The sequence below is a fragment of the Neoarius graeffei genome, chromosome 19 (assembly GCF_027579695.1).
Source record: "Neoarius graeffei isolate fNeoGra1 chromosome 19, fNeoGra1.pri, whole genome shotgun sequence".
Taxonomy (NCBI): Eukaryota; Metazoa; Chordata; class Actinopteri; order Siluriformes; family Ariidae; genus Neoarius; species Neoarius graeffei.
The window spans coordinates 62,717,569-62,729,790 of record NC_083587.1 but is presented as its reverse complement, the minus strand read 5'-3'; the positions used below and the strand labels follow the sequence as shown (position 1 = coordinate 62,729,790).

The window sequence follows — 12,222 nt, the reverse complement described above, 5'->3', positions numbered from 1 at the left end:
GACTTCACTGCCACGCTGATGGTGCCAACTCGTGGTTACGCTTGCATTGGGGTTTGAGAATGCCGAGGGAGATACATTTTTGGTCCCTCCTCCAATAAATCAAAATCTGATTGGTTAATTCATCTGTCACTTCCTACATAAACATACACTGCCATGGCCTTCTGTCCCGGCAATTAAGTCCTAACCAATGAGTGAGCAGCTCTAAACTCTTCTCAGCCTAGAGACAACAAACAAACAACAATCTCATTGGATAACTTGATTTTAATGTTTTCAGGACTAGGGGTCGACCGATAATCGGCCTGGCCGATATATCGGGCCGATATTCTGCATTTTTAGGGTTATCGGTATCAGCCATAATTTCTACCAATATGCCGATAACATGCCTTTTTGCAGCCATTTCGTTCCTAACGCGACTGTCACTGCACGTCCTTTCCTGCACTCGCCTCTCTGAGTTCAAGAACACGGTCCCGCCCACCACAACATCTGATTTGTTTGGCACAAGAGATATAGCCAATCGACACGCGCAGCTAAACACTCTGAACTGTTTCAAGGCGCCCGTATCAAGGTAAGGACACGCTGCTTTTGCCGCAATAAGTCACAAACACACAAGTTGCAAAAGCACAACATCATTATATGTTTACATTCTTCATCTACTACTCGTTAAAATTGTCCATTTGCATCTGTGTAGCCAGGCAAACTTAGCTTACGGAAGGAAGCACTTGAATTAGCCTACAACCAACTAGTCTCGCTGAAACAGCATAACGTAGGCTGCAGTCATTTTTAAATCCCCGTCTGGAAACGTTGTGAATGTGTCAGTAGTTCTACTCGAACAGTAGAATGACAGCCATACAGAGAGGTGGTCAAGGCAACTTTATAAAGCGCTGTTTGAACATTTAAACAAGCCAGGCGTGACTAGTATTTATAATTCTTGTTTAAGGCCCGGTCCCACTGCACTTACGGATGCAAAGAGGATGTAAAACGTAAAAAAATCTTTGCCATCCATTGGAAAACGCTATGCATCCGTTGTGTACTCATTGCATACGTGCTTCATACGCTCTATCCATCAAGCATCCGTCCACTGTGATTTCATCCGCGCAAAAAGTTTTGAGCTGCACAAAACTTTTAGAACGGATGAACTTTCCGCCGTGTACGATGTAAATCCGTGACATATACGAGCAACAAACGTTCTATGTCCGTTATCATCCGTTAAACGTCTGCTGTATCCTCTCTGCATCCTCTGGGCATCCTCGCAACTCACATCCGCTGCAGCTGAAAACGGAAAGAGGGAGGAAAGATAAGGTACATGAAACGTCTATTCATCGTTAGTAGCACGGAAATAGAAAGGATGTAAGCGTATGCATCTCGTATATAAAGTATTCAAAACGGACAAAGTGTTTATATCTGGGATGTATCTCATATATTTAGGATGTCTGGAGTATGTCTAGAGTATGTAGAAGGACACCTAGCGGACAATCGGTCTGCATCCGATATACATCTGCGCAACATCCCCTTTGTTTCCGTTAGGCGTACATGATGCATCCCCTTCATCCGCTATGCATCCGCTCTTTCTGCTATGCGTCCGCTTCTCAGTTATCACCGGTAACCCCTTCGGAGCTGCATCCACTTCCATCCGTTTTCATCCGCTAGGCTTCCTATGAACATGCGTTTAACATCCCCGCTATATACTACCCACGTCCGTTCTTTTCCGTTCTGTTTTCGCAAATTTTCACCAATTTTGTCCATTTCTGGAGCGGATGAAAACGGATAGAGCCACCCCCGAAATTTTGCTCGTCCGCTGTGTCCTTTTTGCATACGTTTTGTGTCCATCGGCCAGTGGGACCAGGCCTTTAAGTGATTCTCCTCACTAGCGCTCCTGATTCGGAAAGCGATATACTCTTAAAGGAGCAGCCGCTCCTAATAGGGAGTGATAGCCTACTTTACTGTATGTTTGATTTTACTTTTTAAAAAATGCTGCAGGCAGCTCCCTACACTTGGTTTGTTATTTAAAAACTACTTGAAGTTGGTAAGTCTTACTTAGTTCTTAGTGTAAAAGAATCCAGAGTGTATTTTCATTTATTTTCCACTGAAAATGGTGAGCTGTAATATAGTAGGGAGTGATTTTATTTTTTTATTGGTGAATATTTATTTTATTATTTTATTTCTCATTTTATTCTAATGTTTGACTTTATTGTACAAATGCTGCTGGCATCTCCCTGCACAAAATTTCATGTTCAATTTTACAATTAAACATACATTTCATGGATATGAAGGTCTTTGTCAGTGTGTGCTATGTTTAATTTCATGTGAATTATAATGTTTACATTTATCGGTTGCACATATCGGTTATCGGCATCCCAATTCCATAATAATCGGTATCGGTATCGGCCCTGAAAAAAACATATCGGTCGATCCCTATTCAGGACAGTAACCCTTTCATTTCTGAAGCAAATTTGATAGAAAATGAGGCTGAATTAGAATTAGAAGAGAATAATTATAATGAAATTATGAAAGAATGAAAGCAATTAAATGACATTTGAAATGCTGATATGTTTGGGTCTTCTCTGAATGCCTAGAAGGCCCTGACGGTTTTCCTCTGCTATGTAAAACCCTGTCATGAATGATATGAAATGTAATAATTCAACAAAACTTTAAGAAAATGGTCAAAGAAACAGGAAACAGTGAAAAGCAAAATAATTAAAAGATATATTTTTCTCACTGTAATGATAAATTTAACAATATGCATCACAAGAATGTGAGATTCACAATGTGGAAATCATCATTCTATTAATTATGCCTCTGTTGCACTGGTTGAACATCAGAGATCCCAGTCTGTGCAAATGATAAAATATGTAGAGAACACACCTGACACAATAGCTCCAGATTGCAACACATTATACAGCTACATGTCCATGTTATAGCTCTTCGGTAGCTTTCAAACGACACTAGCTCTGAGACAATGCGATCTACAATATAGTACCCAAGAAAGCGATTGTGGAATTCTGCCATTTTAACCACCTTTGGAGCTCTATTTTTGGTTCAAATGATTTTTTGGGCAATAATTTTCCCTGCATTTGATTTATTTAGTTTTGTACAGACAAAAAAAAAAAAAGCAGATTGTTTTTGCACGGTTTATGATTCAGAAATAAAAAAATGAGCCTTTTTAATCAGATTTTTTTCATTCAAACTTTATTAATATTTTGAGAATTTAATTGAATAAAAAATCATGAAAACATGCATCGTGGATTGAATTGAATCATGACTGGAGTGTTACACCCATACTGGCCATCCAAATCAAGCAAAAAAGGTTAACATCAAATGATTATGGCTTTTGTTGTTGTTGTTGTTGTTTTGTAGCAATGAAATTCAATTTGTCCATCACTTCTAGAGAACTATGTCCACTTTCATGGGAAATGAACACAGATACTTGATTAAAATGTGGATAGTTCTGGATTTATACAACCCCGATTCCAAAAAAGTTGGGACAAAGGACAAATTGTAAATAAAAATGGAATGCAATGATGTGGAAGTTTCAAAATTCCATATTTTATTCAGAATAGAACATAGATGACATATCAAATGTTTAAACTGAGAAAATGTATCATTTAAAGAGAAAAATTAGGTGATTTTAAATTTCATGACAACAACATCTCAAAAAAGTTGGGACAAGGCCATGTTTACCACTGTGAGACATCCCCTTTTCTCTTTACAACAGTCTGTAAACGTCTGGGGACTGAGGAGACAAGTTGCTCAAGTTTAGGGATAGGAATGTTAACCCATTCTTGTCTAATGTAGGATTCTAGTTGTTCAACTGTCTTAGGTCTTTTTTGTCGTATCTTCCGTTTTATGATGCGCCAAATGTTTTCTATGGGTGAAAGATCTGGACTGCAGGCTGGCCAGTTCAGTACCCGGACCCTTCTTCTACGCAGCCATGATGCTGTAATTGATGCAGTATGTGGTTTGGCATTGTCATGTTGGAAAATGCAAGGTCTTCCCTGAAAGAGACGTCGTCTGAATGGGAGCATATGTTGCTCTAGAACCTGGATATACCTTTCAGCATTGATGGTGTCTTTCCAGATGTGTAAGCTGCCCATGCCACACGTACTAATGCAACCCCATACCACAGAACAGTTTTCCACTTTGCCACAGTCCATTTTAAATGAGCCTTGGCCCAGAGAAGACGTCTGCGCTTCTGGATCATGTTTAGATACGGCTTCTTCTTTGAACTATAGAGTTTTAGCTGGCAACGGCGGATGGCACGGTGAATTGTGTTCACAGATAATGTTCTCTGGAAATATTCCTGAGCCCATTTTGTGATTTCCAATACAGAAGCATGCCTGTATGTGATGCAGTGCCGTTTAAGGGCCCGAAGATCACAGGCACCCAGTATGGTTTTCCGGCCTTGACCCTTACACACAGAGATTCTTCCAGATTCTCTGAATCTTTTGATGATATTATGCACTGTTATGCACTGTATATGCACTGTATATGCACTATTATGCACTGTATATGTTCAAACTCTTTGCAATTTTACACTGTCGAACTCCTTTCTGATATTGCTCCACTATTTGTTGGCACAGAATTAGGGGGATTGGTGATCCTCTTCCCATCTTTACTTCTGAGAGCCGCTGCCACTCCAAGATGCTCTTTTTATACCCAGTCATGTTAATGACCTATTGCCAATTGACCTAATGAGTTGCAATTTGGTCCTCCAGCTGTTCCTTTTTTGTACCTTTAACTTTTCCAGCCTCTTATTGCCCCTCTCCCAACTTTTTTGAGATGTGTTGCTGTCATTAAATTTCAAATGAGCCAAAACAAAACTTTTCCGTTTCTGGTTGAGAGTATGTCGTGCGCGTTCTGGCTGCCGCTTCTCACCGGAGCTTTTTTGTTTTATTTTATTTCTTTTTCTATTTTTTTTTCTGTGTGTTTGTGTAGTTTGATGTTTGTTTGAGTGTTTTCTCCACCGGTTGTGGGGTAGCTCCAGACCCAGTTTTGGGCGTCAGTTCCCTCCAGGCCTTGGTTCGCCGTGGGTGATGCCTGCGCTCCCAGCTGTGGACTGCATTGAGCTCGTTGCTCATTTTACATCGTGGCTGTCCAGCGCTCTGTGCTTTAACGCTTGGTGTGATGTTCCGAGCGATGTTGCTTGGTGGCGTCGCGGCGGCTGTGCAGGCAGTTTGGGACACACCAGTGCTCTGCGTGGCGGAGCTTCTCTGCTCGCTTTGTGGATCCATGGCGTGGTGTTCGAGCGATGTTGCTGGCGGCGTCACGGCGGCGGTGCTGGAGATGTGGGACTTGTTTTCGTGTGCCTTTTGGTGGGACTGTGGTTGCTACACCACAGGAATTACATCCTGACCCCTACTCGGTGGACTTTTGACTTTTTATTTTTTATTTATTTATTTATTTATTTATTTATTTATTATTTTTTTCTTTCTTTGTCTATTATTGTCTGTGTTTGTGTGTGTGTGTGTGTGTGTATGTTTGAACGTCCTGTAAAGCGTCTTTGAGTACCATGAAAAGCGCTATATAAAACAGATGTATTATTATTATTATTATTATTATTAATATTTGGCATGAAATTTCAAAATGTCTCACTTTCGACATTTAATATGTTGTCTATGTTCTATTGTGAATACAATATCAGTTTTTGAGATTTGTAAATTATTGCATTCCGCTTTTATTTACAATTTGTACTTTGTCCCAACTTTTTTGGAATCAGGGTTGTATTTGTAACCATAGCATGCTGCACTGTATGATCCGATTATTAAAAGAATGATTATGCTATGCTAAGCAATCAACAGTCTGGCCATGTTCACAAAATAGGTTCTCACACAGAGCAGTTTCCTCAGAGGTAATGGTGCAGTGCTGTAATTCCTGAAAGCATGTGAGTTAAAATCCCACGACTGCTACAGACCTGCTGCTGGCTTTCCGAACAACAACCCTAACCAGATCAAAACAAGCCGAATCAAAAGTGACTAAATGCTATAATCTGTTTGTTGCTGATTATATTTTTTGTATTTCGTAGAAAGCCGATCTCAGAGCAGCCAGAAGCCCAGTGTCCCGCCCAGCCTTTCCACCACCATTGAAAACATGGGTAAGATGGATGGAAATCTTAATTTTCCTTTTAATATCCTCCCACTAGCCCTCCTCTCTACTCAAAACGTCACTTTTCCCTCTATTTCTGACAAACACGTCACCCTTGCTGGCACAAATGCTTCTGCAACACAGTTTGTTTGCATGTCAGCAAAATGTGTTGTGTTGGAAGCAGCATGAAATACACAGTGGCATTCAAACGTGTTGTTGTTGTCTATCAGTTATGAAAAATTAATAGAGTTTCAGCTTTTCATATTTCTAAAACAAAATGACATTATTCCTTGAAAGATTATCTCAAAAAAGGGTTGATTTGTACTTGAGAAGTAGTAGAAATGATAACACATAGAATGTAATGAGCTGTCCTAGTAGTAACAACATCAAGTAAAAATGATTAACTAACAGGTTACACTTGTTAATTCTTGTCATTTTGCATAAAGCTGGGTTTACACTGTACAATTTTGCTGTCACAGACAAAAATCACCACCCAGCGTGAAATAATTCTTTGTTCATGAGGTGAGTTTAGTGGTGTTTTGTGACATGGCAGCCATTTTATTGGACTAAAACCAATGGCAGCTAATTTAATGGCTTATAATCACTGGTGGCCATTTTAGTGGGCTGTAATCAGTAGCAGCCATTTAAATGGATTATAACCACTGGCAGCCATTTTAGTGTATTATAAACACTGATGGGGGCGGCACGGTGGTGTAGTGGTTAGCGCTGTTGCTCACAGCAAGAAGGTCCTGGTTCGAGCCCCGGGGCCGGCGAGGGCCTTTCTGTGCGGAGTTTGCATGTTCTCCCCGTGTCCGCGTGGGTTTCCTCCGGGTGCTCCGGTTTCCCCCACAGTCCAAAGACATGCAGGTTAGGTTAACTGGTGACTCTAAATTGACCGTAGGTGTGAATGTGAGTGTGAATGGTTGTCTGTGTCTATGTGTCAGCCCTGTGATGACCTGGCGACTTGTCCAGGGTGTACCCCGCCTTTCGCCCGTAGTCAGCTGGGATAGGCTCCAGCTTGCCTGCGACCCTGTAGAACAGGATAAAGCGGCTAGAGATAAGGAGATGGGAAGAGATAACCACTGATGACCATTTTAGAAGATTATAATCATTGGCGGCCAATTTTAGTGGATTATAACCATAGGTGGCCATTTTAGAGGATTATAATTATTGACTGCCATTTTAGACGATTATAATTTTTGGTGGACATTTTAGTGATAATTGTTGGTGGCCATTTTAGTGTATTATGACCACTGGTGGATATTTTAGAGGATTATAATAATTGGTGGACATTTTAGTGGATAATAACTGTTGGCAGCCATTTTGGTGGATTATAAGGTGGGGGACATTTTAATGGATTATAACTGCTGGCAGCCATTTTAGTGGATTATAACCACTGGCGGACATTTTAGTGAATTATAATCGCTGGCAGCCATTTTAGTGAATTACAACCACTGGCAGACATTTTAATGAATTATAACCGCTGGCAGCCATTTTAGTGGATTACAACCACTGGGGGTCATTTTAATGGATTATAATCACTGGTGGCCATTTTAGTGGATTATAACCACTGGTGGCCATTTTAGTGGATTATAATCATTGGCAGACATTTTAGTGGATTATAACCGCTGGCAGACATTTTAGTGGATTATAACCGCTGGTGGCTATTTTAGTGGATGATGATCATTGACAGACATTTTAGTGGATTATAATCATTGGCAGACATTTTAATGGATTATAATCATTGGTAGACATTTTAGTGGATTATAACCACTGGCGGGCATTTTAGTGGATTATAATCATTGGCAGACATTTTAGTTGATTATAATCATTGGCAGACATTTTAGTTGATTATAATCATTGGCAGACATTTTAGTGGATTATAATCCTTGGCAGACATTTTAGTGGATTATAAGCGCTGGCAGACATTTTAATGGATTATAATCATTGGTAGACATTTTAGTGGATTATAATCATTGGCAGACATTTTAGTGGATTATAACCGCTGGCAGACATTTTAATGGATTATAATCATTGGTAGACATTTTAGTGGATTATAATCATTGGTAGACATTTTAGTGGATTATAACCGCTGGCGGCCATTTTAGTGGATTATAATCATTGGAAGACATTTTAGTGGATTATAATCATTGGCAGACATTTTAGTGGATTATAACCGCTGGCGGCCATTTTAGTGGATTATAACCGCTGGCGGCCATTTAAGTGGATTATAATCATTGGAAGACATTTAGTGGATTATAACCGCTGGCAGATATTTTAGTGGATTCTAATCATTGGCAGACATTTTAGTGGATTATAACCGCTGGCAGACATTTTAGTGGATTCTAATCATTGGCAGACATTTTAGTGGATTATAATCATTGGCAGACATTTTAGTGGATTATAACCGCTGGCGGCCATTTTAGTGGATTATAATCATTGGAAGACAATTTAGTGGATTATAACCGCTGGCAGACATTTTAATGGATTCTAATCATTGGCAGACATTTTAGTGGATTATAACCGCTGGCGGCCATTTTAGTGGATTATTATCATTGGCGGACATTTTAGTGGATTATAACCACTGGTGGCTATTTTAGTGGATGATGCTCATTGGCAGACATAGTGGATTATAATCATTGGCAGACATTTTAGTGGATTATAATCATTGGCAGACATTTTAGTGGATTATAACCACTGGCGGCCATTTTAGTGGATTATAATCACTGGCAGACATTTTAGTGGATTATAATCATTGGCAGACATTTTAGTGGATTATAATCATTGGCAGACATTTTAGTGGATTATAATCATTGGTACACATTTTAGTGGATTATAACGTCTGGCGGCCATTTTAGTGGATTATAATCATTGACAGACATTTTAGTGGATTATAATCATTGGCAGCCATTTTAGTGGATTATAACCGCTGGCAGCCATTTTAGTAGATTATAATCATTGGCAGACATTTTAGTGGATTATAATCATTGGCAGACATTTTAGTGGATTATAATCATTGGTAGACATTTTAGTGGATTATAATCGTTGGTAGACATTTTAGTGGATTATAATCATTGGCAGACATTTTAGTGGATTATAATCATTGGCAGACATTTTAGTGGATTATAATCATTGGCAGCCATTTTAGTGGATTATAACCGCTGGTGGCCATTTTAGTAGATTATAATCATTGGCAGACATTTTAGTGGATTATAATCATTGGCAGACATTTTAGTGGATTATAATCATTGGTAGACATTTTAGTGGATTATAATCGTTGGCGGCCATTTTAGTGGATTATAATTATTGGCAGACATTTTAGTGGATGATGACCGCTGGCAGACATTTTAATGGATTATAATCATTGGTAGACATTTTAGTGGATTATAACCGCTGGCGGCCATTTTAGTGGATTATAACCGCTGGCGGCCATTTTAGTGGATTATAACCGCTGGCGGCCATTTTAGTGGATTATAATCATTGGCAGACATTTTAGTGGATTATAACCGCTGGCAGACATTTTAATGGATTATAATCATTGGTAGACATTTTAGTGGATTATAATCATTGGCAGACATTTTAGTGGATTATAACCGCTGGCGGCCATTTTAGTGGATTATAATCATTGGCAGACATTTTAGTGGATTATAACTGCTGGCAGACATTTTAGTGGATTATAATCATTGGTAGACATTTTAATGGATTATAAACGCTGACGGCCATTTTAGTGGATTATAATCATTGACAGACATTTTAGTGGATTATAATCATTGGCAGCCATTTTAGTGGATTATAACCGCTGATGGCCATTTTAGTGGATTATAACCACTGGCAGCCATTTTAGTGGATTATAACCGCTGATGGCCATTTAAGTGGATTATAACCGCTGACGGCCATTTTAGTGGATTATAATCATTGGCAGCCATTTTAGTGGATTATAACCGCTGGTGGCCATTTTAGTAGATTATAATCATTGGCAGACATTTTAGTGGATTATAATCTTTGGCAGACATTCTAGTGGATTATAATCATTGGTAGACATTTTAGTGGATTATAACCGTTGGCGGCCATTTTAGTGGATTATAATCATCGGCAGACATTTTAGTGGATGATGACCGCTGGCAGACATTTAAATGGATTATAACCATTGGTAGACAATTTAGTGGATTATAACTGCTGGTGGCCATTTTAGTGGATTATAATCATTGGCAGACATTTTAGTGGATTATAACCGCTGGCGGCCATTTTAGTGGATTATAATCATTGGCAGACATTTTAGTGGATTATAACCGCTGGCAGACATTTTAGTGGATTATAATCATTGGCAGACATGTTAGTGGATTATAATCATTGGCAGACATTTTAGTGGATTATAACCGCTGGCAGACATTTTAAAGGATTATAATCATTGGTAGACATTTTAGTGGATTATAATCATTGGCAGACATTTTAGTGGATTATAACCGCTGGCAGACATTTTAGTGGATTATAATCATTGGCAGACATTTTAGTGGATTATAATCATTGGCAGACATTTTAGTGGATTATAACCGCTGGCGGCCATTGTAGTGGATTATAATCATTGGCAGACATTTTAGTGGATTATAACCGCTGGCGGCCATTTTAGTGGATTATAATCATTGGCAGACATTTTAGTGGATTATAACCGCTGGCGGCCATTTTAGTGGATTATAATCATTGGCAGACATTTTAGTGGATTATAACCGCTGGCGGCCATTTTAGTGGATTATAATCATTGGCAGACATTTTTGTGGATTATAACCGCTGGCAGACATTTTAGTGGATTATAATCATTGGCAGACATTTTAGTGGATTATAATCATTGGCAGACATTTTAGTGGATTATAATCATTGGGAGACATTTTAGTGGATTATAACCGCTGGCGGCCATTGTAGTGGATTATAATCATTGGCAGACATTTTAGTGGATTATAATCATTGGCAGACATTTTAGTGGATTATAACCGCTGGCGGCCATTTTAGTGGATTATAATCATTGGCAGACATTTTAGTGGATTATAACTGCTGGCAGACATTTTAATGGATTATAATCATTGGTAGACATTTTAGTGGATTATAATCATTGGCAGACATTTTAGTGGATTATAACCGCTGGCGGCCATTTTAGTGGATTATAATCATTGGTGGACATTTTAGTGGATTATAACCGCTGGCAGCCATTTTAGTGGATTATAATCATTGGCAGACATTTTAGTGGATTATAACCACTGCCAGCCATTTTAGTGGATTATAATTATTGACAGTCATTTTAGTGGATTATAACCGCTGGCGGCCATTTTAGTGGATTATAATCATTGGCAGACATTTTAGTGGATTATAACCGCTGGCGGCCATTTTAGTGGATTATAATCATTGGCAGACATTTTTGTGGATTATAACCGCTGGCAGACATTTTAGTGGATTATAATCATTGGCAGACATTTTAGTGGATTATAATCATTGGCAGACATTTTAGTGGATTATAATCATTGGGAGACATTTTAGTGGATTATAACCGCTGGCGGCCATTGTAGTGGATTATAATCATTGGCAGACATTTTAGTGGATTATAATCATTGGCAGACATTTTAGTGGATTATAACCGCTGGCGGCCATTTTAGTGGATTATAATCATTGGCAGACATTTTAGTGGATTATAACTGCTGGCAGACATTTTAATGGATTATAATCATTGGTAGACATTTTAGTGGATTATAATCATTGGCAGACATTTTAGTGGATTATAACCGCTGGCGGCCATTTTAGTGGATTATAATCATTGGTGGACATTTTAGTGGATTATAACCGCTGGCAGCCATTTTAGTGGATTATAATCATTGGCAGACATTTTAGTGGATTATAACCACTGCCAGCCATTTTAGTGGATTATAATTATTGACAGTCATTTTAGTGGATTATAACCGCTGGCGGCCATTTTAGTGGATTATAATCATTGGCAGACATTTTAGTGGATTATAATCATTGGCAGACATTTTAGTGGATTATAATCATTGGTACACATTTTAGTGGATTATAACCTCTGGCGGCCATTTTAGTGGATTATAATCATTGACAGACATTTTAGTGGATTATAATCATTGGCAGCCATTTTAGTGGATTATA

At 38.8% G+C, this 12,222-nt stretch overlaps 1 protein-coding gene across 1 annotated transcript in view; it reads left to right on the top strand.

The window, feature by feature from the left end:
* thsd7ab (thrombospondin, type I, domain containing 7Ab) overlaps positions 1-12,222 on the top strand; it is a 388,049-nt gene that overhangs the window by 196,714 nt on the left and 179,113 nt on the right. Inside the window, exon 5 of the mRNA XM_060900617.1 lies at positions 6,020-6,088. Within this exon, the coding sequence (XP_060756600.1) occupies positions 6,020-6,088 (69 nt within the window). The remainder of the gene's footprint in view (positions 1-6,019; positions 6,089-12,222) is intronic.